Raw genomic sequence first — 25,585 nt, forward strand, 5'->3', positions numbered from 1 at the left:
TGGCTTAGTTGCATCTGTTCAACGTATCAACTCAGCCAAAATGAGATGATTGATATTATTATGCCTTCTTAGCCGTCTCATATATCATATCGGCCGATAGATGCCGCAATGCATATCCTTTTCATTTCAACCATCCACACCTAAACATACTTTACTTTGTTCCTATGGCATTTGCATCCGACACTTGTTTGCAGAAGTCGTCAGCCTTCTTTTGACCTTAGAAAAAGAGATTTAGTTGATGATGAGCAAACGTATTTCCAAAAAAAAAAAAAAAACACAGATAAAGAATAGTTTAAACAATACAAAATGTAATTGACAACTTTATTACAGAAAACACATTGGGATACAAATTGTACAAATAATAATACTAAGAAATATTTTATTTATATTTCAAAAATAGTAGTTCGGAAGAATATTCTACCTATAATTTAAAATATTCTCTCGATTAACCCATTGTAAAAGATTATCTAAGCATAGTAATTAAGATAGGTTTAATCAAAATGATTGTACCAAAAAATCAAACCGATGCTAATCAAGCGAGCATTTGAGCTCTTTCTAACCGTACTAGAGTATGGTTGATCCAAGTATCATCCATGTGATCCACGTCACCAAGAAAAGATAAGAATAAATAAAAAGGTAAACTCGCGCCATATAAATTTTATTAAAAATAATTTAGAATGTATTATTATAATAAAAAGTTGTATAGGGATTTAACTCATGCCTACACTTAATCTTTTTAAGTGTACTATTATGTTATATTTTGAGTGAGTTTGTTCACCCTCAAATCACCATTGTAATTATATGACAGTAAGAAAGCTCATAATTTTGCAATGTTCTCACGTATCTAACATGAAATTTGACTCACTACTAATTTTTTATTTAACTTTTTTTTTAATATTTACTTGATTTAATATATGATTTAATTTTATAGTCGTTAATTAATATTTTTTTAATCATCTTTGAAGGGTAGTATCGGTTTTAGATGTAGGCCCAAGGCCCACAGGCCACGGCCCATATAGCCCAATATAAGCCCATTGATATCATAGCCATTACCCAACGCGCGCACACGTCACTCACGCAGCCGTCACGTCGCTGCAGTAAATATGGGCACCGCCCGTCACGTGCGGCGTACTTGGAAAAGAAACAGAAAAAAAGAAATTAAAAAAAAGGAAAAAAAAAGACACGCAAAGATAGAAGAGAGAGAAAAAAAAAGACGACGAGAGAGAGAGAGAGAAGGGGGCGGGCGGTGGGGGCGTGTGGTGAGATGGGCAACAGCAAGCCGCCGGTGGCGACGAAGGGGAGGAAGAAGAAGAAGGGGCGCCCCTCCCTGCTGGATCTCCAGCGCCGCAGCCTCCGCCTCCAGCGCCTCGAGCAGCAGGAAGAGGATCCGCAGCGCAACCCTAGCCCACCCGACGACGATCCCCGCCGGCAGGCCCGGCCGAAGTCGAACACGGCGGCCGAGGACGACGATGACGAGGACGATCGGTCCGGCAGCCGGAGGCGGGAGAAGAAGCTCCGCCTCGTTCTGCGTCTCCCCAACAACCCCTCCGCCGATTCAGCCCCCTCCGGCTCCGAATCCGATGGACGTAGGGCGGAAAAGGTCGGCTCCGTCGGAATCGACGCCCAGGTAATTTGGTCCCCTTCTGTTTCCCCTCTTCCCCGTCCCTTTCTTGCTCTTTCGCGAAGGCGTTGCTCAGATCTGCGGGGATTTAGTCGTTCTGGAATTTAGCGGATTCGGCAAGGTCTCTAAATTTGGTGGAAATCTAGTGCGGCTTTGGCTTTGCTTTGGCTTTGGCCACGGATCGGGAATCCGTCCGTGCTTCTCGGGTGGGACGGGATGTGGTTTTCTTTAAGGGCTCGTTGGACTTCGTTCTGTTCCTGGATTGGCTTTTCCGTTTATTCCTTTCGGTTTACTCTTCGTCGATTCCATTTCGAGGGTGCGAAAGTTTTGCGATTTGACTAGGTCAACCTTCCCCTCATCATGTGCTTCTGGAAACACGGAAAGCAAGTCGGAGCTTTGTTTGTCTGATTTCCTTTTAATTTCCTTTCCATTCCCAGCATTAATCCGTGGATCTTCTCTGACCTTTATTTCTTCGTCTACCAGTCGGTCTTTTGTGTTGTTACCAAGAAGATGATGTTGTTTCTTTTTCCTTCTTTTGACTGATATGGCGTAGTGTTTTTCCCCCTCGTTACAGACAGAAAGACAGAATCCTGCCTCGAAAGCGACGGATCTTCCACAAGGTTTGGTGCTCCACTCCTGCGTTTATTTCGAGAAAATAGTAAAAGATAAGAGGGGGATAAAAGAACAAGATTTTGTCTTTCGTTTATCTCGGTGAATCTTGGTGATGCTTGTTTATTTATGTGCTGCGCTGTTGCTGCCATCAGATTCCGGGCCCACTACACCATTGCCGGACAAAAAGTTGTTGGTTTTCATCCTCGATAGGCTGCAGAAGTGAGTGCTGTGCTTTCTTTATTTGAAACTCACCTGCGGCTGCCCTTTTCCCTGTTTTGGGTTTTGGCCAATGTGTACAGATTGCCATTTGTTGAGTCTCCTTTCATTAGTTTTATTGGTTTGCTATCAGGAAAGATACATATGGCGTCTTTGCCGAGCCGGTCGATCCTGAGGAGGTGCATTTCATTTCGAGTCCCATTATCTTCTTCCTTGGACACTGACGTTGCATGGAATCTTATGTTCTGCTGTGTTGATGTGTTTAGCTTCCAGACTACCATGATATTATTGAGCATCCAATGGATTTTGCAACCATCAGAAAGAAGCTTTCGAGTGGATCTTATGCGAATCTGGAACAGTTTGAGGTCAGTTAAGAATGTCAATGGCAAAACGGAGTCTTGTTTTTTTGGTGACCATGCTTAAATTTAACTGAAAAATGCTGAATCCTGTTTCTTTCTTTTGTACTATTCTCTAACCTTTTGTTCTAGTATGCATTTGATAGGAAGTCCATACTTCCACTTTCTTCTTGATTTTCTTGCTGATTTGGTGTAGTTTTTAAGCATAGCATTGTCACCACTTGTCCATGTTATCATTGTAGGTGATTCATTATTTGATTCACGTTGCAGAATTTAGTTTGCTCCTTTACTGTTGAGACATTGGCATTCATGCTCAATATGATGGATCTGGTGTTTCATTTGAATGACAAAAAGCATATGAAGCTTTTTTTTGTGCTTTAAATAGAGGTTAATTGCTAATGTTACCTCCGATGAAATAAGTTTCCCAGAAAACTAAAGTTTAACTATGGTGCTTCCTTTGCAAGTCATTTCTGTAATATCTGCTTTCATATAGCTTCAATTGGTGCAAGTCAAACATCATTCTCTACCTTTTGTAGCTGTTTATGTTTATTATTTTGATTTTTTTTTTGTATACCTACTCAATCCCTTTTTCCTTTTGCTTTCTCCTCTTACTTTGATAAACAAGTCAATCTATGAAAGAATGTTCTTTTTCATCTATGCTTCCATAAAATCTATGAGCAAATGGGCTGATTTTATGGCACTGTGCATCTATTGTATATATGATCTTGCTGGCTTACGTACATATTTCATTAGTAAGTTGATAAGAATATAAGTCCAATTTTAGTTTTGTCTTTGAAAATTTTTTTTTTCTATAATTTTCTTCTACTCTGCTTATTGGTTCATACGCAGAAAATTTAGTCTAATGCAAATTGGTTATCTAGTACCTACATTGAAGTCATTTGGAATTTCTATGTACTCGGGATCAAAAAGTTTGGCATAATTTTATAACTTTTATTTAGATAATAAGCTTCTGTAATATCATTCTCTCCTAGAGGAAACTTTATTCCCTCCATAAAAAAGTTGTTTGGTAGGAGCTTATTATCTAATTAATTTGCCACCAAAACTGATTGAAGATCTATATTGATTCTAGGATGTTCATTTGCTCCTCTACTGTCATGCAAGTTCAAGAAGACATACAAATACCCTCATGGATTTATTGGTGCTGCACCTTTTTTGTCTTTAGTTGATTCAAACCCAAGAGGGAAGCTAATTATGATGCCAGTATGTTCATCCGACCCACTGGAGGAATGCATGGCACAAACTACCTTTTGAATGTTGTTAAGGCTTTCTTATCCTCGATCTTTCTCCTATGTGGACAAAGGAAATATGAAGATCAATATTGACAGATGAGTTCAATTAGGGGGTCTTCTCTCACAATGTGACTGATCCTATTGGGTCTTATGTATTTTCTCAAGAGGCGGTGATGCTAGCCCTTCCTGTCCCCTAGAGGTCAAGTGTTCATCAGTTGCAAATAGTCTCAAATGCACATCACCAGTTTGATGCCGCCTCAACCATTACTTAAGACGACTAATAACAAGCCTTCTACCATTATATAAGACGATTAACAACAATCCAACCTATAGACCCTTCATCATAACCCTTATAGGCCCATGGGATGGTCAACCTGGTGGTACTTGAGAAGACATCCATCTTAACAATTTTCCACAGGATAAGCTCCCTTCAATTTGTATGTTGCAACTCTTAAACAACCCTTGTGGAGGTTGAGGTTAGGGACTGTTCTTTACTCAATTGAACAACAAGATGATAAACTATTCTACCAAATTGCGGCAAGAAATTTATAATGGATTTTATCATCAAATCATTGTTATTATCCTTGCAAGGCCACAATAGTTCAGATTCAACTTTAACGTTTCTAGAAATATCTTTACATGGCTTCAGAAGAATCCCCAATCATCGTTGAAAATTTCAGATCAACTAAAGATCAAGCTGAGCCATAACTCATCAAATTCTTTACTACTGATTATTGATTTCTCATCTAGGGGCAAAAGAGAGACTAGGAGGGGACAATTGTGGTGATGCGAATTTTTGGAAACCAAAAGGAAGGGGGAGTTTGATGCACTCATTCTCAGTTGTAGGATTGTCTTGCATGGCAAAAAGACCCTATATCAACAATTTTTGGGTTGGCCAAGGGGGAGCCATGGCTGACCAATCTAGGATCCCAACTGCCTCCATGCAGGGGCTTGACCAGCATTTGGGCTTGCCCATTGGAGTTGTGCTGCCAAGGGAGCCCTTGCAATGCTACATTAGGCTGTAGCAGATGCAGACTTTTGTGGACACATGTTCCAGCTTTACAAAAGTTTGATTGGTTTTCATGATCATCTGATGGAACATTTTGACCAACTCATAGATGGATTATAATTTAGGCTATAATACTTCAACTTGACATTATCTAGATGAATCACTCTTAAATTCATCCAAGAACTAGCTTGGAAGATCTCTTGATCAATCTGGAATAAAGACAAACATGCTAGGACTGGTTAAGATTTTGGCCCCCTTCTTGGAGTCTAAGAGGAGGAGACCAGCCTATGCCACCCCGAATGGGAAGTGTAGCAGCCCCACTGTGTGATATAAAACATATTCCATGTTTTCTTGGGGATGGGAGGCTAGTCCTTGGTGTATCCCCCCATATTTTGTGATGTCCGGCCATTCCCTTGGTGCTCAAGATGAAGGTCAGCCAATGGGGAGGATAGCAATGCAACCAAGTGATATTCAAGATATTCTATATTTTCTTGAGTCGTCGTTAGTTTAGAATGATCTTCAATTTTTAGTTGTTTATTTACATTACAACTGTAAACTCCCTTGAGGAGTGTCATAATGATAATTTAAAATGAATACCTTCTATAGTTTCTCTGTTTATTATTTAATATATAGAAATTAAAACCATATGAATTCCTTGAGCAGAGAATTTGCTCCTTTATTTTCATTATTTAATATAAAACTTTTATTCTAGCCTGGGGAGGATCAACATACACAATCTCATTCTAGTGACTCGAATCCTGATTGTCCAGATCTCACCACTGTATAAGTCTCACTCTTAGATTCACCCTTTTATATCAAACTAATTATTAAGACAACATATTTGATTCTGATGATTATAATCATTGAATACTGGTAAATACTGGTCTGTATCGACCTGTATCGACGAGCTTTGAGCCCTTGATGTTAATCAAACTATTGTATTTTTTTAGTCACCGGATTCTATTGGAATGCTATACATATCCCCATTGTCAAAGACTCAAAATTGTACTTGGTGTGTTCTCTTTTAATCAACCAGCTTCTGATTGTCTTTTATATACTTTTTTGTTATCGATTTACAGGGTTTATTCTATAGCACCAATTTATCAAGATTGACCTTTGTTTATTTCTTATCTATGGGCATATAGTAATTTGAATTTCTTGAATCTAGTATGTGACCAAACTTTACAAATAAAACTATTTATTTTTATGTTCATATATGGTTTGGTTCTACAGTGACTATTTATGGCCACAATTTTCATGACCTGCTGCGTTGCTGACTTCCATATGTGTTTAGGGCTAGTTAAATTTTCTGTATGTGCACGTTACATGGTTATTCACGTAAAGTTGTTTCTTATCTGATTTGTTTGGAGCATTTATGAGAATGAACAATGGATGGTAAATTGATGTTAAATCTTGCAATGGTGACCTGTTGCAGCTGGTCATTCGATCGAGGTTTATGCCAAATTGAGGCACAAGCTTAATAACAACCGAAATGCATTCTTGCAATTTTTTTTAAAGTTAGAATCCAAACAGGACAGTTTTTGCTGAGATAAAGGTTGCCATTTTGTATCTGCTTCAATGTTACCAGTTTGTATTTATCTTTGACTCTTGAGCTTCTTTTGCTTAGTGATATTGTTAATATGTGTAGTCTATGTTTCTCTCTTCTTGTGCTTTCTTCAGTACTACATGAGTTGAAATTTGTTTACCATTAAACTGAAGAAATTTCTAACTTAATGCTTATATGTAATTTGCAGAAAGATGTCTTCTTAATCAGTTCAAACGCAATGCAGTACAATGCACCAGATACAATCTACTACCGCCAGGTTTCTGCTTCAGCCCTATCATTGTATTCTACATTAAATTTCGGAGATGATAAGTCAGGTTTTAATGTCTGATGTTGATTGGTGTTTCTCTGTACAGGCACGATCCATACAAGAGCTTGCAAAAAAGAACTTCGAGAACTTAAGACAAGAAAGTGATGATAACGAACCAGAACCTAAGCCAGTAAGGAGAGGCAGGCCACCATATAAGAATGTTCTAAAGAAAGCTGGTAGGCCTCCTGCTGACCATGCTGGTTCCAATTTCCCTTCAAATGTGACACTTGCTAATGCTGGAGATAATAGCCATTGGAACTTCTCACATGATTTGCAACGAAAAGGATTAGATAAAGCCAGCTCGTCTGAGCTACCTACAAAACCTTATGGTCTTCACAGTATTGAAGCCAATAATTTGACTGGCGAGCACAAGTCTGAAAAAAATGAGGAAAATTCAGGTTTGGTTTACCAATTATATAATCAGGCACCTTCCAATGAACAAAAATATAAAATGATCGTTTTATTGGCAAAATTTAGAATTTTTTCTTTCTGGGTCTCATGCAGGTTCTGCAGTTAAGGGTGTCTTGATGAAAAATCCTAGGAAGTCTTTGATTATAAATGAAAATCGGCGCATCACATACAGCCATCCCCAGGTGTTCGGTTCCACAAGTGAGTCATCATTGTTAACAACATTTGATGGAGAGAGAAGGCAACTGGTTCCGGTAAGTATCAAGTTATGTACCTTTATGTAAGTCTTGTCTACATTTGTACCTTCCAGGGGTCCAATGATATTATCCCATTTGCATGTCTCGCCTTGTACCTTTTCATTGTCCATATTTTCCTTTACTTGTTTCAATGTTTTTCTAACTTATTTTAAGATAGTTAATGTTATTCAAGAGCCTGTCATTAAACGGAATTTCCAAACAGTTGTTGATGGTTCCAATGTAACCAGGTTGGCCTTTATGTGGAGCATGCTTATGCCAGGAGCTTGGCACGTTTTGCTGCAAAGCTTGGCCCCATCGGCTGGGAAATTGCTGCTAAACGAATTGAAGCTGTCCTTTCTCCTGGAACGAAATTTGGCCGTGGATGGGTTGGAGATAATGAAACACCACAACAGTCTCAGCCACCCCTACTAACTATATCTCCTTCCCATATTTCTCAACCAGAAAACATTTCAACCACTACAGCTGTATCAGCATCTGAACATCCCCCAAACAGCATGTTTGTTGAAGTTCGTGCCAACACAAATCCACCAGCTGCATCATCTGCTCTCCCAAGTAGATCAGTAGGTCTGGCAGAGGGCGCTGCAAGAAACCATGAAAGTGCGTTCAAGCCAGAGAATGCTGTTGGTGGCCATCTTAATTGGCAAAAGACTACATTCCAACTTGAACAAGCTGCAGCCACACAACCCACCATGAATGGTTTTAACACCCCATTGGGGTTAAATCGTCTCTCTCAAGTCGGCAAGGTTGTTGCAACATTTGCCTCAACAGAGAGCACAAGTTCAGAATCGGTGAGAACGCATTCTCGAGCACCGGACATGGTTCTAAGAAACAGTAGTCAAACAACCACGAGCCCTTTCAGGATGGACAAGCTGAATTCGAATGCTGATCCAAGTGCATCTTCAAGTTCAGGCAACCACTTGCCTGATTCTGGCCATGATCCGCACGGCACATGGAGGAGGGGATTGTCGCCGAATCCGAAGTTGGGTTCTGTACCTCCTGATCTAAATGTTGGTTTCCGGTCACCAGGGTCGCCTGTTTCTGGCGTTCTATTAGATTCACAGAATCCAAATCTATCATTGCAACTATGAGATTGTAACCCCCTTATCAATCTGGTAGAGTACACAAGCAGCGGCTACGCCTCTTGGTTTTAGAAGTAGCGCCCGAGTGATGCAGGTTCTCTTAAGAAATTACTGAAAGCAGCATTGTGTCGTTGTAAAAGTGAAAGGGCGGTTGTACAGATTAATTGTAATTGAAATTAATTCTCCACATGACGTTTAATCCTTGTTTGGTATCAGAGTGCTGATCCAAGGAGGTGTTCAGCTATAATTTACCTGCAAATACATATGCACTGCAAGAGATTTTACAGTGGATACTTTATGCCAAGGAATGCACAGGAGTTGCCGCTTATCTCAATGCGTGGGCATGGATGCCGAAGCGAAGCAAGCTTAATCCGATTCTTTCACCTTGTTTCTTGTTATTATTTCCTTGAGATATTAAGTTATATGCTATCATCATTCTTCTGGAATTTGTTTGTAGTATTTAGAAAAAGAAGAAGAGGAAAATTTACGTCTGCTGTTTGGTTAGCAAAGACGTTTTAAGTATATCTTGAGTTCATGGATTGTAGAGGAGAAGCTTCTTTGCAAGCAGATGGATGAATGAAGACTTCCCACTCCCTTCATACTAAGCTTCTTCAAGCTTAGACCGAGTGCGACGGAGTTGGGACGATGTCGTTTGAAGCTTAATCATGAAGCCACCGTATACCATATGTCATGTGGGCCCGTCGCTGATTAAAGACAGCGATGGTTTCGGATTCACAGAATCCACTTGCACCATGTGACGACGGCATGCGGATATGAACGCTGTTGCATGGAGTCGATCTGGTGAGCCAGGTTTCAGCAAGTCAACCTCTTCCCAAAGCACGTGCATGACTTGCGTACGCAAACCGCATGCCACGGAATCAGAGCTCGAGCTCCAATCCGAGTGTTACGTGAATGAACGATTGGAGATGCCCCATTTGTCATACCGCCAACCATATCAGGCGATTCCTCACCAAAATTACAATTTCGATGGATTATGGATGTTGAATTCCACAGCTTATATGGTGTTTAATTCCACAACCAGCGCAGGATTGACTTTATGAAGACCGGTGACTGCTGATGAGAGACAGAGAGTGTGTATGTGTGTGTGGAACAGGTCAAGATTCCCCTTTCTGCTTCTTGTCGACTTGCTGCCATTATCTTTGCCTTGTGTTCCGTTCATTCTCTCTTCGGAGGGAGAGCGGACAAGAGCAAGAAGGAATTGGATATGGGGAATTGCTCTACTTTCTGTGCGAATTCTCGGCAGCCATCCAATACAGGTATCATTCCATCAAGAAAGAGCGTTGGATTCATCTGTGTCTATAAAAAGGCAACAGTTGGATTCTTTATCTTATTCTGGTTGTGCTTCCCTCTCGATTCTACTTCTTGTTTGGTTTCTTACTATTTGACCTGGACATTAGCATGTTTCCCTCGACTCATCTCCGCTTCCGACTGTTCCTTCCGAGGTTTTCTGCTTTCCATTGGGTTCTGTCGGGATAAAGTTGAGCCCTTTTCTCCATTTCGTCCCCTTCCTCTCTTGGAATCACAGGGCACCAATCGACATTCAAGGCCAGCAGCAGTGACGCCACCACCGAGAAGCTCTCGACCCATAGTTGCAGCTTCGGTCGGTCCACCGTCAGCGGCGCAAGCGGCGACGAGGAGTTTCCGGAGGGCCGGATCTTGGAGGTGCCGAATCTTCGAACCTTCACGTTTGCGGAGATGAAGATTGCCACCAGAAACTTCAGGCCTGATACGATACTCGGGGAGGGTGGGTTTGGGAGAGTGTACAAGGGATGGGTGGAAGAGAAGACTCTGAATCCTGCAAAGACTGGACTGGGAATGATAGTCGCTGTGAAGAAACTGAGCCCTGAGAGCATGCAAGGGTTCGAACAATGGCAGGTAATTCCCCCAGTCATCTTTGAATCCAGACTTGTTATTCAGTACATATTTCCCGATCATCTCGAGATGTTTCTCGAGGAAATAAATGATCTAAGGAAGCAGCTGGCATAAGGATCGAAGGAAGTAGAAAATGCCCTGTTTACACTATTTATGTGTTGATTGTGTTTGTAGCACAAGAAAGGTAACTCTTCCCACTAAGATTACTGCTTTGTGGATTATGGTTGCAGTCTGAAGTAAAATTCCTTGGGAGGCTTTCACATCCCAACCTTGTCAAGCTCTTGGGCTATTGCTTGGAGGACAATGAGCTTCTCCTGGTGTATGAGTACATGGCAAAGGGAAGCTTGGAAAGCCACCTCTTCAGAAGTGAGTTTAAACCCAGATACTGATTTCAGTATCTTTGATGCAATTTATCTTTTCTGTTTTCTTCTGGAAAGACTTTATCCTGCAATTCTAGCTTTCTAGAATTTGGAGCTTAACATCACTGAAATTATATACCAGAGAGTGATTTCTTCTCTTGAGCTGCTCTTAGAATGATGTTAGTGATCCCATAAGTTCAGTGTGGATGCCGTCACAGAATTGAAATTTTTCTTTCCTGAGGCAGAAGGAGAATCTTATGAGCCACTGTCGTGGAATCTGAGGCTGAAAATAGCCATCGGTGCAGCCAGAGGACTCGCGTTCTTACATACATCAGAGAAGGAAGTCATCTACAGGGACTTCAAGGCTGCTAACATCCTCCTCGACTCCGTAAACTTCTCGCTTCCAGCACTCCATATGCTGGCTAAGATCGATCGATCGTTCTATTTATGCATCTCATCTCTTCTTTGTGTAGAACTACAATGCAAAACTCTCGGACTTTGGTCTGGCGAAGAATGGGCCAACTGATGGAGACACGCATGTAACGACACGAATCATGGGCACCATGGGATACGCAGCTCCAGAGTATATGGCTACCGGTATGTGTCGTTGATGTTTTGCATTTAATTAGAGTTGGGTTGGATTGTATTATCCTATTTAATTGGATATATATATATATATATATATATATATATATATATATATATATATATATATATATATATATATATATATATATATATATATATATATATATATATATATATATATATATATATATATAAAGTTATCGATCAATAAAAAATGAAGTTAAGTTATGATATAATTTTTTTTATTAGAGATGATATGGGAAGGACCCTGCTAATTACTAATCTTAGACCTTCTAAATTTACTATGACCTCCTAGGGACTATAAACAGAATAGAGATTATAGATCTATTCTAATATATCCTTAGTTCATATTGCATCATTTATAGTAGTCTTACCAAGGATAAGAAAATAGAAGATGAGTCTAGTATTTTTTACAAATTGTTTCCTTGGGATCGAACGACAATGCGTTTACAATAGAAGAAATGTATTCTGATTGATATTAAGAGGTATGCATTCTAAATTTAATCTATTATTATTTGATTTTAGATTTTGATATTAAAATTTTTTCGTATAACAACAGCATAATTATAGTTTTTATGCTTACAAATAGTATCAGAACCCGTTTTGAAATCAAATACCCTAGATCATAAAAGTATCATATATGTTTTGTATTATCGCCCTTCGTTTGCAAAGGGTGATATGATTTATTTTGTTTATCTCATAGTTGTCTGCTTGTGGGTGATGAAGGTTTCTCACCTATACGAGTGGAATCATGGACAAAAGGTTACTACGTGATCTTGGGTCGACGAGCTGCATTGGTAATTTGCTATCAACAATGGTGCTATGAAGGCTAATGGCCTACCTCGGTCATTGTTGCATGTCATGATTGTGCAAGCAATAGTGTTACGGTTGCATAAGCCATAACAACACTGCATGTGGTGCCATAGGAGGATGTCGATGTTGAGGGTTCCATGGTATGTGGTTGTTGATGAGAGATCACCTTTGTTGGTAGATATCTTGGTGTCCTTAACGGTTGAATATAGGGCGACAATATACTTTGTCGTCGACTCTACCGTGGGCAATGGAATACTATCGTAGTGTCATAGAGAGTCGCAACAATAGGACTCCGACTGCGGGCGTTGATGTGCATTAGTTCAGTAGTGTTCAAGTGTGATGGTAGCATTGTTGTAGGGAAATCTAAGGTGACATCACATGCGTAGCGAAAGAACAGAAAACAAAAATTCTTGATTTTCCAAAATGTGTTCGTCATCATGCGAAAATTGATATACAAAGCTTATAAAATCGAAAACTGCATATATAAAAGATTGTGTTACCTAAGGAGATCGTATATCCCTGAATTCTTACAGATTTGTGGGAGAGGATGAATGAGGTCAAGTGTTCTTCTTTCTAGCGGTGATTCACACGGTAGGGGTTATGAAGATGCTTCTCGAATCGCTGTACAAATCTTTGCACTTGCTATATGAGGAGGAGAAACAGAGAGGAGAATAGGAGGTAACAACTCAAAAACCTCTAGCCTACGGGCCATTGGTTCCCTCCTATTTATAAAGGTCATTTATCAACTTAACCCTAATGGATCTTCATCCAACTACCAAAGCCTCTTAGATTAGTGAGTCTTTACCCAATGATCTCTTTTCGGCTCTTATTGGATCTCATCCATATGATCCAATAATTATTAGCTAATTGGATATCCAATAAGATATGAGCTCCGATGGATATCTCATGTTCAAACCTCTACTCGTCGCAACACCTACCTTATGTGTGTGATCCTCTAGTCCCAATATCAAACTAGTCGTGAGTCATACCTGTCAGAACTTCTTCTAGCTCAATAAATTATTATCTTCATAATAATTCACTCGACTCATCGATTACGGATGTACTAGGCTACTACGCTGCAGTCCTCAAACGATACAGAAAAATTCAATCTATTAGACCTGTCTATCATCATTTACCATGTATCTATAGTCCTTCATCCATCTAATACCTCAAATATCATATACCGGGCATGGTGCTATCAGATCCATACGGTTTCTACTCGGGTCGCGTTCTAATTAGATTCTCCCGAAGAACTCTTTCTCTCTCAATTCGAATGATCTTGGTCAAATATTTATCTAAGCAAGAACACATATGATATTCTCTTATGGCATCGAGAGCGGATGATCCTTTATCAATACTCAATAGTCTCGTAAGGATAACTATCACTCTCGATGATCAGTTGTGCTAGATCTGGAACTTCCAGACCTATAAGTCCGGTATCAAAGAGTGGAGTACTCATATAGGACATCATTGATGTCTCAAGTCTAAGGACTAGATATACCACCAGGACAATAGAATTGTTATTTGACAATGGGGCATCATCAACCATCTAGCATTCTATGAGCGGATCAATTAGTGAACTTATTTTCTAATGAGCACCTATATTGTATCCCTAGTGTCCCCACATGGACAGCTATGTGACCAGATGCCTCCATTATATATACGAGTATATAGTATACTAGTCTGTTTGGTATCTCGATGTCCCTCTCGAGTAACCTATGACTAGGATTATTTAGGGTCTATATTTAAAGGTGAATCGGTCTTCTTATCGTGATTTAATCATGATCTGATTCTCATTACACAGATCCACGGACATCATAATGTATTTATGTATGCAACAAGTAATATAAAATAATAAAATATCAAATAATAATAAGTAAAAAGAATATATATTATGTCACGCGTGTCATCACTATGTGATGCACCTATGATTAACAATCATGACATTGGGTAATATAACGAGGAGTCTCCCGGTTGTCATAGGTCTCTATGGTAAAGTATGAATGGAGGCTTGGGTAACGACAGTGGTTCAACAGCCTTAATAGGGCGATAGTCATATAAGGTCGTGACATGATAGGAAGGATTGGCATTTGGTTTCGTCACAACTAATGGAATTTGGCAATGGAAGCATCGCCGGAGATTGCTAGATGTCACAATGAGATACGAGGCATCACGAGTGGATGGTGCATCGTGATAGTCATTAACACCAACTTGATGATAGTCGAAGACCACTTCGGGTGTCGCAGATGAGGTCCACAGTGAGATGGCTTCCTGTAAACATGTGCTTGTCTGTAGCAGAGTCATTAAAGGCCACAAAGCCCACAATGGTGGTCTGTGTGCTACTCGCAAATAGCAGCCTAGCATTTGGGTGATGAGGATGAGGGTCATGCAGTGGAGATGTCGCCGTGAGATGATTATGCGTAGGTTGCAAGTGGCATGGTGCCTCAAGTAGCATTGAAGGGTTTTTTGGGCAATGGTGATTTGGATACTACTCCTAGTGGCAATGTGAAGGGTGGTCATTGAAGCACTGTGATGCTATGCACAAGACAAATGACAACTCATGATTGATGGGTTTGCCACCAGGTTTCGTCACCACAATGGAATTTGGCGATCGAAGCATCATCGGATATTGTTGGATGTAGCGGTGAGATAGGAAAGTGTCGCCACGAATGACGTATCAGGATAACGATCATCAACACCAACTTGATGGCAACCGGAGACCAATATATAAATATATATATATATATATGTATATATATATACATACATATATATACACATACAAATAGATATGTATATATATATATTTATTTATGTATATATATGTATATATATGTATACATATATAACATATTCATATACATATATAAGATTTTTTATTATATTATAATTTTCTCATATGAAATATTGATATTTTTTATTTGCTTATGATAGTTAAATTTAAATTATTCCTTTTGGATATTTATGTAATTATTCACATATATTAAAATAATAAAAAATAATATTTATTTTTCGCATAAAAATATGATTATTATTTTATCATGATTATAGTCATCATATGCATTTTCTTTTATGCTGATTAATATTTAATATTTATTATGATTATTATTTTATTATTATTGAACTATTTTTACATGAATTATATTTAAAAAAGTTAGTGAATATTATTTATAATTTATATTTCTAAGTTTTATCTGACTTATAGTTGGTAAAGTGGCTTGAGATGATAAATTTATAGTGTCAATCATAAAAATATTTTATTATTTATATGACATTTAAGATGTATTTTATATTTTTGTATTAGTCTTATAGTTGTCAAAGTGGTTTAGACTAATAAATTTATAAAATCGTATTATAAAATTTATTTTAAATAATATTAAAAAAATAATATTTATAATGACACATATAATTAAGTGATTTAAATAATTTTGAAGGAATATTTTCTTCAAATAATTATGTATGGAGTAAAATAATATTATTTTTGATATTTTTGTAGTGTAGGATTGTATACCTTTTTTACTAATAATATCAATTCTTAATGACATCAATATTATTAAGAAAAAAAATCTTAATAATATCTATCAGTAGGAGGTATGCATCCTAAATTTAATCTATCATTATTTAATTTAATATTTTAATATTAAAAAATTTTCACATAATTTATAACTTATTTTATACTTACAAGAGAATCTTTCAAATATCAAATGAGTAAGTATGGGTCTATTACATGAAAACTGAAGTGTTCTAAAGTGTATTACCGCACAAACAAATATGATCTTTTCCGCTATCTGTTGTGAAGTGAATTATTCATGATATTATGAGACTGACTCAGTAAGCATTATATGAATGAATGAATGACATGCCACCTTGCTCATCCAGGTCATTTATATGTGAAGAGCGATGTGTATGGATTTGGGGTTGTATTACTGGAGATGCTCACTGGGCTGAGGGCGGTCGACACAAATCGTCCAGTCACGCAACGAAACTTGGTTACTTACGCTAGACCATCGTTATCCGACCGGAGAAAGCTGGCACGGCTTATGGACCGTCGACTCGAGGGACAGTATCCCCCGAAAGGGGCTCTTCAGGTTGCCCAGCTCACTCTGGAGTGTCTTGCCAGCGATCCCAAGAAACGTCCGAACATGAAGGAAGTTGTGCAAAGGCTGGAGCAGATTGAAGACCTGAAAGGCAGGCCGAGAGAAAAGGCTGTGGCTGGCAGCCGTGGCCCGAGTTCCTCTCACAACCACTCACCGCGAATCGCCTAGCAAAAGATTGATGAATCTTGTTCCTAAAAATATCGATCCTTATTGTTTATTTTGGTGATGAATTATTTGACAATAAGTGAGTATAATCCGATGTCAAATGATAGTTGTACTTAGGATAGCCATTTATGAGAAAAAGATTCATGATATTGCTAGCCAACTTGGAACCTCGATAGAATGGACTCCTCTCTTCTAATCCTATACATCAGAACGGACCCTTTGTTGGTTCTTCCAACTTTGGGTTGTTGACATGCCATGCCAAATCAGTGGTATTATTCGGGAATGCCAACTCTCTCTCTCTCTCTCTCTCTCTAAATGTGTTGGGTTTGGATTCGTTTGTGAGGGCGATGCATGTACTTGAGTTGGCATAATATGCCTTTGAAGGTAGCGTTTGCCAGGGAACGGAGCATCTCCTGCTTGGTGGCAGATGACATTCCAAGAACATGTAAACCAACAGCAATAAGACGACACTTAAGACAAAACCCCTGTCATCAGGTATGCACTCTTTTAATCTGGAATATATGTACTGCTCTTTGTGAGTAACCCATGATTAGGTATTCAGATGCTTAGGTTACATTCATGATTCAGATGCTATCGGAAAACTACGAAAGAATGTTAGGTGTATGGTGGTGACGGGAAGGTTAGGTATATGATGAGTAACCCATGCAAATACATTACATAAAGCATGCGCTGTTCTTCACGTGTCTTGCTGCTGCCTGCTCCAAACTATCTTCTTTGGCAAAGAAGACGAGTCTGTAGAGGATTGCTCACCCCACCCTTCCCTGATGCCATTGAGCAGTGATGGCGACGGGAGAGGAGGAGAAAAGGAATCCGAAATCCAAAACGACAGCGATATATCATGAGATATTTCTCTCTACCGTCGATCACCACTGCACATCCAGCAGTGGGGATGGGGGGGGCGGGGGGGTGGAGGGGACGACGACGTGACTCCTCACTCCGACCATGCTAATCTGTGTGTGTGTGAGTGAGTGAGAGAGAGAGAGAGAGAGAGGCACCATGTGGGACCAACCAATGCTAGCTAGCTGCATCCGTGAACCTATCGCTCGCCGTGTGGGCCTCCCGAACAGGATGTGCTGTCTTCGCCATTATCCCGAGAACCGATGGCGGTCGCCGCCTCACCGCCGGAGTTGACGATGATTACGACCGTAAGACGATTCCCAACAAATTTAAGGGATAAAAAAAGAAAGATAATAATGAAAAGATAACAAAAAAATGACGACGATGATGATGATGAAATTAGAAAAAAAACTAAATTTAGTGATTTATAATCATAAAATCTATGTGCTCAACTATAATAATAAAAAATAAAATTATAATTATATTAAATCAAATATATGATTTATTTTTTTTCCGCCAAAGAAGTTAATATAGTTTGATTTGAGGAATAATCTGGTGATATTGTAATATTCAATTTGTAACCTTTTTCTGCAATTATTTCCTTTCTCTCTTACGTCAGACGGCAAGCGTGCAGCTGGTGGGCCCATGATGACATCGTTGACGAAGTCAACTTTCGCGTGGCGTAAGCGAAGAAGCATGAAGTACTTCGGTGGTCGTAGTGATCACTGTGGATGAGAGACTGTGTCGGTAGAAATTTCAACACATTCTTTCAACCTGATATTTTATATTACTCTCTCTCTCTCTCTCTCTCTCTGTGCCCGCGGCATGCTCACGCATGACATGAATGGATGCAGAGCGAGAGAAGAGGAGGAGTAAGAAGATGTACGTATGCTGCATTATTCTAACCAGTTGTTACTCTCACATATGGGGTTCCATCCATGGTACCTTCCATTAACTTCAAGGAGGCAGGCGTCCGAGAACGAAAATTTTGCAGGTTAAGATTGCCTTGAGACCTTAAAGATAACGCTTGCTAATGCAAAGTCCAGTTATTGCGATCCTACTAAACTAGCTTTAACAGTGACAGTACAAACAGTAAGAACAATACCTGCTAAGTCTGCCTCGTCTTCAGTATCAATTACTGCAGACTGCCACCTACAAAAGATCGAGTCGAGGATCCAGACTTCAGTTCCGGATCGAGAGAGCTGATGTCGATGCCGAGATGTTGCTCTCTTTGCGTTATCCCCCCCCTCCTCATCATGCTTCCAACCCCAAGGAAATCTCTGGTTAAACTGTCAGAGGTTCCAAGGCCACTGGCGGATAGGTTACGCTGTAGCTTGCTCTCGTTCATGTTGCCGATGCCTGAGATGAAGCCGCTGAACCCAGTCTTTTGATGATTCCCACCATTAAATGTACCGGTGTTTCCGTTGGTGAGGGAGTTCATAAGGTCTTGGAAATGGCTCTCGTTCTCCACCTGGGTTGCTGATGCCTGAAAACCTGCATTCTTTGAATTGCTGGAATATAAGCTGCCGATTCCTCTAAGCAAGGAGCTCGCACTGCTACAACTGGATGTTGCACCCATCTGCGCGGCCTTCTGAAGAAGCGCAGTTGCTGACATGTGTGATGGCACCGATTCAGTGGTCACCGATTGGTCAAACATGTTTGCATCGATATGGTTGCTGATGAGATGATTTCCTGCGAAGAGTGTGTTTGGCTCATTGCTTCCACTAGCGTTGTTGAAATGATCAGAGATCAGCAGGTGAGCATTTTGGTTGATCCCAGAGTTGCTGCTGTTGGTGATGACGCTCCTGTTGTTACTGTTGGAGAAGATGCTAAGGTTGAAAAGATCGGTCGCAGCCGCGGCAGAGGAGGAGGACGAGGCATTGGTGTTGTGTTGGAGGTGATCCTGTAGTTGCATCAAGCCATGGAAAGGTTTACTTTGAAGCAACTGAGTGTCTTCATGGATGTCTTGGCTCGATCCGCTGCCGAGATAGAAGGGAGTGGCAGACTGAGGTGGTCGGAAGGACGGCAAGGTGACATGGTTGAACGGTGCTGCACTGTCATTTCCACAATGCGTCTGCTCCTGTAAGGATGAGAGTTGCGAATTCAACTGAGGAAGGCCCAAATGTATTCCGGTGTTGCCATAGAAGTGGCTGCCGCCAATGGTGTTGATGCCGGCTGGTATCCTCGCACTTTCTTGTGCTAATGCATCGCAGAAGGCTCTATGGGTAATGAAGCTATCACGCCTGCACCAAACACGATAAAAGATTAATGTATCAGTTGTTCTGAATTCACTGGCTTTTGTTATACTATCAGAGAAGGCTTTGAGAGGAAACTCCCTTGAAGCTGAAGACACACCCCCATTGAAGTCCTTCGGATCATGAAAACCACCGATGGATAATGGCACTTGTTAACTCAATGCACAGCTCCCTTACGCGAAGAAGCAACAGGAGGCTTCACATCCCAAGTGATGTCTCGCACCTCCGGACAAGAATAATTTGCTCACAGCCAAAGTCGATTCTCATGAAATGGTGGACCTCTGAATGCATTCAGTAGCCATGCCGTGTTGCCCACATATCTCCAACTCACAAGACAACAAAGTGGCCTGCTAAGCATTGCCTCCAGGTCACCACGTGAATAGGAGAGCGAGCGAGCGAGAGAGAGAGAGAGAGAGAGAGAGAGAGAGAGAAAGAGAGAGAGAGAGGAAAAGGAGCTTGGCGTTGGTTTCGAGGGAGAAAGATGAGCTCCTTTTGTTTGAAATCTCAATGTTCATAACAGTTGATTCAGTTCCATCGAGACAATTCACGTGGGTGCAGTTCGTCGCTGCATGCTCCGATCTTTTTCTCACTTTTGGCACCTGGGAATCCAGTCCTAACAACCCTAACCCTAACACAGCTGCGACTCCAGGAATCACAATCACTGAAACCGAGAAGACGATGTGCAAGACTTTTGTGTGTGAGTGAGTGAGTGAGTGAGTGCAGTACAGTGCAGTGGGCAGTACCATCATCATCATCATCATGACCAAAAGATCTAAGGGGACATGCATGAACGCTGATAGATGCTCCAATAATGGATTCTTCAGCATCAATAGATCAAGGATGCATGTAGTGGAAGTGGTACCTGGAGAACAGGGTTCCGCAGTCACAGCGGTACTCGCGAGTACCGCAGGTCTTGGAATGCGCCTTCCAATCCGACTGCACGGCATAACGCTTCGAGCACTTGTCGCACTTCCACTTCTTCTCGCCATGCTTGCGGCAGTAGTGCTTCTTGATGCCGGTGAGGTCGCCAAGGGCGCGTGAGGGCTCGTGGTGGACGCATGTCGGCTCCGGGCAGATGTACACGCGGCGACGGACCTCCTTGGGGTTCTTCTGCTTCAGCTTCCATGGTAGGTTGTGGCCGCGTCGGTGCAGCTGCAGGTTCTGCTCCCGCTGGAACCCCTTGTTGCACACCTCGCAGATGAACCTATTCGTCGCAAGAAGCGTCTTTGGTGACAGAGCGACCACCTCGGCGTCGGGATCTGTGGATTAAATCGAACTCCATGTAATCATAATTGATGAATTAACAGCAGAATTAAAGGAAAATTAGCAGCAGCAAAGATTAGGATCTGTGAATTAGGGTTTCTGCATGCGGGTGGTTGTAAGTTTGGATACTTGCTTGGATTTCCCGGGAGGTTCCTCTTTTTCTTGGGAGGAGCAGCTGCCGTCGGCGTCGACGATGATGATGGCTGTGGCCGCTGCTGCTGGGTGTTGAGCTTCTCCTCCTCTCTGATTCCAAAGAAAGGTACCGACGACGGAGCCGTTGCCATCTTCTTCTTGGATGTGTTCTTGGTCTCCCTACTCTCAGTAGAAGCTGCTTTCTGGTTTCTGTAAGGATCACTGATGAGTCCAAATCAAAGCCACAAAAGAGCCATCGCTACACAACATGCAACCACCGTCTCGCCTTTGTTCTATCCATCACTGTGTAGCTATCCCTTTTCTAGATCCAAGGGAAGGGGAGGAGGAGGGCAAGAACCCAAATCTTAGTACGCGAGTGTGGATCTACACACCAACAAGACAGACCCTAAACAAAAACCTCCAAATTCTACCACCTGGTGACTCTTGCTACCTCTACTAGAGAACAAAGGGAGCCGGCAATCCAAACAAACAGTTGCACTCGAAGCCAAATACAAGGAGAGAAAGAGTGAGAGAGGGATAGAAGAAAACAAAGGAGCACAAAACCAAACTAAAGAGAACCTCTTCCCTTCCCTTCTCTTTGTTCTTCTGCTACTTCTTGTTGGAGGGAGAGAACAAAGGGTTGCTCTGTGGTTTCTTTGGGTTCCTCGAAACCATCTCTTTCTCTCTTCTTCCCCTACGGATGATTCTTCTTCTTCTTCTCCACCTTTCCCCTTCGGACCTCTATCCTTCCTTACTCCTTCACACCACACATAAGCAATCCACCAAAATTTTCTGTATATAAATTCGCAGAGAGAGAGAGAGAGAGAGAGAGACAGAGACAGAGAAAGAAAGATGGTGTCACATAGGCAAGAGTGTGGCTGTGTGAGATGGGACCCACGAGACTGTAGACCTTACCCTCTCTCTACCCCACCTCGTTCGACCGTTTGGAGTCGACATGGGAGGGACATGAGGACAAAAGCCAGCCTCTCATTCCAACCCTCTCAAGCCAGACCAGTAGAAATGAACAGCAGTGATAGCACATTCTCCATCTTGCTGCAAGTCAAAATTAGATTTCAATTCTATGGACACTGGTGAAAACATGGATATATGGTTCTCTTCCTCAATATCAAATGCCTACATGTATGTACGTATACATCAATGCAGGAGAAAATTCTTTATGAATACAACTTGACATGTAAAACAAATGTGACAGAGAGGTTTGTCTTGATGGGGTTTACAAAGCAGTTTCTGCATGCTGTAGCAGTCACTGCATGTAAACAATTAAGACGAGTTTAGATTAGTAGTTGACAAATCTAGAGAATAAATGTGGCAGTTAAAGTATAGTATATATTCCAAAGAATTTTATTTTGGAAACCTAAAATAGTTAGGAGTGTGGTTAAATAAGTTTAGAATATGACTATTATACATATGGCTTACAATTGGTAATTTGTGTATATTATATCATAGATGAATCAGAAGGACAAAAGACGATGACCGATATGATTAGTAATTTTAACAAAGCAAATAATTCTCTATCGGATAGAGGCGAAATTTCATCTTCTTGGAGTAGATGATTTTATTTTCAAAGGAAGCATAAAAATATTTTTTTTATTTTTTGATACAAGAGAATTTATAAATCAAGATAAATGATCGGTGGATAAAAAATCTTGATGAAGATATTTAGATATTGAAATAAAAAGTACAATAACTGTAGATCAAGTCATGGACTCTGATGAATTATTTAGTAGTGACGTTGAAAATTTCAGCTTGCAGTTTTAATTAATTTATATTAGGAAAATTGATAAAAATAGTTTTCGATACATTAATTTATAGGGAGGATTTTTCGGATCGATGGCTATGGTGGATAACATGATGGTATAACTTTCCGAGCTTATGAAAAATGTTGCATGCGGTTACTATTGTATAATTACTTTTCTTAGTATTGTTTTTTTCACACAAAAAATAGCTTAGAATGTTGAAAGTTATATTAGAAATAATTTGCTAATAGAATTATGAGTTATATTAAATTTGTGATATTAAGAGAGAGATAGTAGGAAAAACAGAAGATTGAGATCAAACAAAATGTTGCTCTTGAACGCCTTTCTTCTACTCTTATATTGTTTATCATTTAGGAATTATTGAAGTCGGCCATCTTTCAAGTAATTTTCCAGCATAGTCGACATATAAAAATTTTGTTGCAGCCAATCAAAACCTTTTTGTTTGATTAAAAATACAAACAAAAACATTGTTGTCCACTCTTTGGTGTTTGGGAGTTTCACATAGCCATAATGGTAGGACCATTGAAGTTTAATGAATTCACTGCATTTATTCCCATGCAAACAAAGTTTAAGAAGGTTCAATTTAATGAAAGTACCAAATGTGTAGTACTGTCAGTCCAAGAAATGCAAGCCTAAAGTCTTTTTCCTAAAAGAAAACTGTTCATTGAGTGCTGAAAGTAAACGTATGATAGGAGGAAGAAAAAGAGATGAGGGATGAAACAATATAGTAAGAAGAGTGGGTCATTCATTTGGTTCTGACCCACTTAGCTAATATGTCAGCTTCAAAATTGTGTGTCATGGGAGTGTAACTCCACTGACTTACGTTAGTGAGAGAAACAAGAGAAAGACAGATTGTGATGGGTGCTGATGTTTCATGGAGCCTGTTCAAGGTTAACAGATAGTTGATGAGTTATTTGTGAAAATGATAGATAAAAATTAATTTTAAATAAATAAAATTTGAATAGATAATATCTTTTCAAGCGAAGAAACATGACTTTTTTAACCGAAAGAATATATTTTTTTATTCTTATGAGTCTCTTCAATGTAGACATCATCGTCATATTGACTTGATAGAAATGATATAATGCAAATAAAGTTTGTTATTATTGTAATAGACTAATTATGTATTATTTTATGTAATTAGTTAGTATTCCGATTTTTATACTTTAAAATGTTACATTGGTATTTCTATAGTTACAAAAGTAAAATATTTATATAGAGCGATTAAATGACTGTTCGATAACTACATCGATATCGATATAAATACAGAGTGATTCTCATCTCTTATCATCGCTCTACTCATCCACAATAGTCATTTGTGATCCCTAATGATTTTGTCGTCCATTGCCATCGATGTCATCCGTCATTACCAACTATAACATTAAAATTATATTTTTTTTATATTTTTATTATTAAAATTGATAACGTTAAAGTAAAATGGACCTAGATATTTTACTTTTGTAACTATAGTAATGCTAATATAATTTTTTAAAGTATAGGGACTGAAATACTAAAAGTAGTTAACTGCAGAGTAAATCTATAATTAGTTCTATTGTAATTTAGAGTGCTACTATTACAAGAAATAATTATTGTCTCTTGGGTGATGATTACTATTAAACTATAAGTATCAATACGGGATAAATAAATTCATCTTAGGGAGAAAGAGTCTAGCTCGACCAACTCATTTATGATCTAACCTAAGTTATCCTTTCATATTAACCCTTTTCTTTCAATAAAGTTATCTTGGATAAAACAAATATAACTTTCAACTAGCCCGACAAATAGGCAGCCTATAGCCAAGGCATACAAAATCGGAATTAGGAGTAAACGAGCCTTCAAGATGAGATCAAAATCTTGTAAATAGAATTCAAGATGTTAGGAACTATGAGATACAAAGTTATTCTCTTCACCAGAAGCCAATTCAAAGTTTGAATCTTGCATTGATGAGCTATTGGAATATTTATAGATTGCTAGACATCAAGAGAAGTCAAGGGTTGACAACATCATGATGCATTTATAGATACATGATTTGTGTTTCATTCACAGACCAGGTTGATGTTGGATTTACTTCAATTAAAAGGCTAAGTAATATTAGTCTAGGTTGGATTTAGCCTTTGATGCTTTCTACTACCTAATCTAAACTATTGGAAGGTTGATTTGGTTGACTTGGCACTCGACACGAGACAAGTCAATTCCATACCAATTTGATCGCTGTCTGACGCAACGATCGATGATGTGACTCGTTTTGTTGATGGCTACTTGTTGTACTGTCATGATCTCTCATTCAATCAGACAAAGATGCCCTTCTTCTCCTTTCATCTCTCTCTTCAACAATTACAAGCACAATTGTGGAGTGAGATTGTCTTGTGAAGATTTAGCAGAGTTCTAATTAAGGGCCAAAATTTCTAATTTTCCTTACCCTTTTAGAATCACAAATAATTAAAACTTTCATAAATGTCTCTCTACTTCTTCTTCGACCTTTAGTAGTAATTATATTTTCTTGTCTAATACGATCTTCATCTTTTTATATCATAACAAAATTATATTTGATTATTTATAAAAAATATTTTTTCTATGATTTACGTGATATATCTCGTTTCGTAAGAGTTGTTACGTTTGAGAATTAGATATTTGAAAATTGTCTATGTTCGCTTATATGTTCTTTGTAGATCTAACATCAC

At 39.5% G+C, this 25,585-nt stretch overlaps 3 protein-coding genes across 3 annotated transcripts; 2 read left to right on the forward strand and 1 right to left on the reverse strand.

Annotated features, from left to right (window-relative positions):
- Positions 1 to 1,198: 1,198 nt before the first annotated feature.
- Positions 1,199 to 8,885, forward strand: LOC103981222 (uncharacterized). Its single transcript, XM_009397871.3, has 9 exons — positions 1,199 to 1,627; positions 2,196 to 2,241; positions 2,386 to 2,452; positions 2,583 to 2,628; positions 2,716 to 2,814; positions 6,819 to 6,887; positions 6,985 to 7,336; positions 7,443 to 7,600; positions 7,831 to 8,885. Exons 1-9 carry the CDS (start codon positions 1,265 to 1,267, stop codon positions 8,689 to 8,691), a joined length of 2,061 nt encoding a protein of 686 aa, XP_009396146.3. The 5' UTR covers positions 1,199 to 1,264; the 3' UTR covers positions 8,692 to 8,885.
- Positions 8,886 to 9,653: 768 nt separating this feature from the next.
- On the forward strand, positions 9,654 to 16,778 carry LOC103981673 (probable serine/threonine-protein kinase PIX13). The gene is made up of 6 exons (XM_009398414.3): positions 9,654 to 9,959; positions 10,229 to 10,578; positions 10,806 to 10,941; positions 11,180 to 11,322; positions 11,408 to 11,531; positions 16,236 to 16,778. Exons 1-6 carry the CDS (start codon positions 9,908 to 9,910, stop codon positions 16,619 to 16,621), a joined length of 1,191 nt encoding a protein of 396 aa, XP_009396689.2. The 5' UTR covers positions 9,654 to 9,907; the 3' UTR covers positions 16,622 to 16,778.
- Positions 16,779 to 18,452: 1,674 nt separating this feature from the next.
- On the reverse strand, positions 18,453 to 21,915 carry LOC135646246 (protein indeterminate-domain 5, chloroplastic-like). The gene is made up of 3 exons (XM_065165590.1): positions 21,128 to 21,915; positions 20,594 to 20,990; positions 18,453 to 19,719 (listed from the first exon to the last, which is right to left on the reverse strand). Exons 1-3 carry the CDS (start codon positions 21,276 to 21,278, stop codon positions 18,612 to 18,614), a joined length of 1,656 nt encoding a protein of 551 aa, XP_065021662.1. The 5' UTR covers positions 21,279 to 21,915; the 3' UTR covers positions 18,453 to 18,611.
- Between the last annotated feature and the right edge of the window lie 3,670 nt (positions 21,916 to 25,585).

This window comes from Musa acuminata, chromosome BXJ1-4, assembly GCF_036884655.1.
Source record: "Musa acuminata AAA Group cultivar baxijiao chromosome BXJ1-4, Cavendish_Baxijiao_AAA, whole genome shotgun sequence".
Lineage (NCBI taxonomy): Eukaryota > Viridiplantae > Streptophyta > Magnoliopsida > Zingiberales > Musaceae > Musa > Musa acuminata.

Excerpts from the sequence above, each read along its gene's own strand:
- LOC103981673 (XM_009398414.3), top strand. The coding sequence starts at position 9,908 with ATGGGGAATTGCTCTACTTTCTGTGCGAATTCTCGGCAGCCATCCAAT. Across the intron at positions 10,579-10,805 it reads AAGGGTTCGAACAATGGCAG|TCTGAAGTAAAATTCCTTGG; the intron begins GTAATTCCCCCA and ends TTATGGTTGCAG. Across the intron at positions 11,323-11,407 it reads CTAACATCCTCCTCGACTCC|AACTACAATGCAAAACTCTC; the intron begins GTAAACTTCTCG and ends TTCTTTGTGTAG.
- LOC103981222 (XM_009397871.3), top strand. The coding sequence starts at position 1,265 with ATGGGCAACAGCAAGCCGCCGGTGGCGACGAAGGGGAGGAAGAAGAAG. Across the intron at positions 2,242-2,385 it reads AGCGACGGATCTTCCACAAG|ATTCCGGGCCCACTACACCA; the intron begins GTTTGGTGCTCC and ends TGCTGCCATCAG. Across the intron at positions 2,629-2,715 it reads AGCCGGTCGATCCTGAGGAG|CTTCCAGACTACCATGATAT; the intron begins GTGCATTTCATT and ends TGATGTGTTTAG.
- LOC135646246 (XM_065165590.1), bottom strand. The coding sequence starts at position 21,278 with ATGGCAACGGCTCCGTCGTCGGTACCTTTCTTTGGAATCAGAGAGGAG. Across the intron at positions 20,991-21,127 it reads GAACCTCCCGGGAAATCCAA|ATCCCGACGCCGAGGTGGTC; the intron begins GCAAGTATCCAA and ends TTTAATCCACAG. Across the intron at positions 19,720-20,593 it reads TGCGGAACCCTGTTCTCCAG|GCGTGATAGCTTCATTACCC; the intron begins GTACCACTTCCA and ends TGTTTGGTGCAG.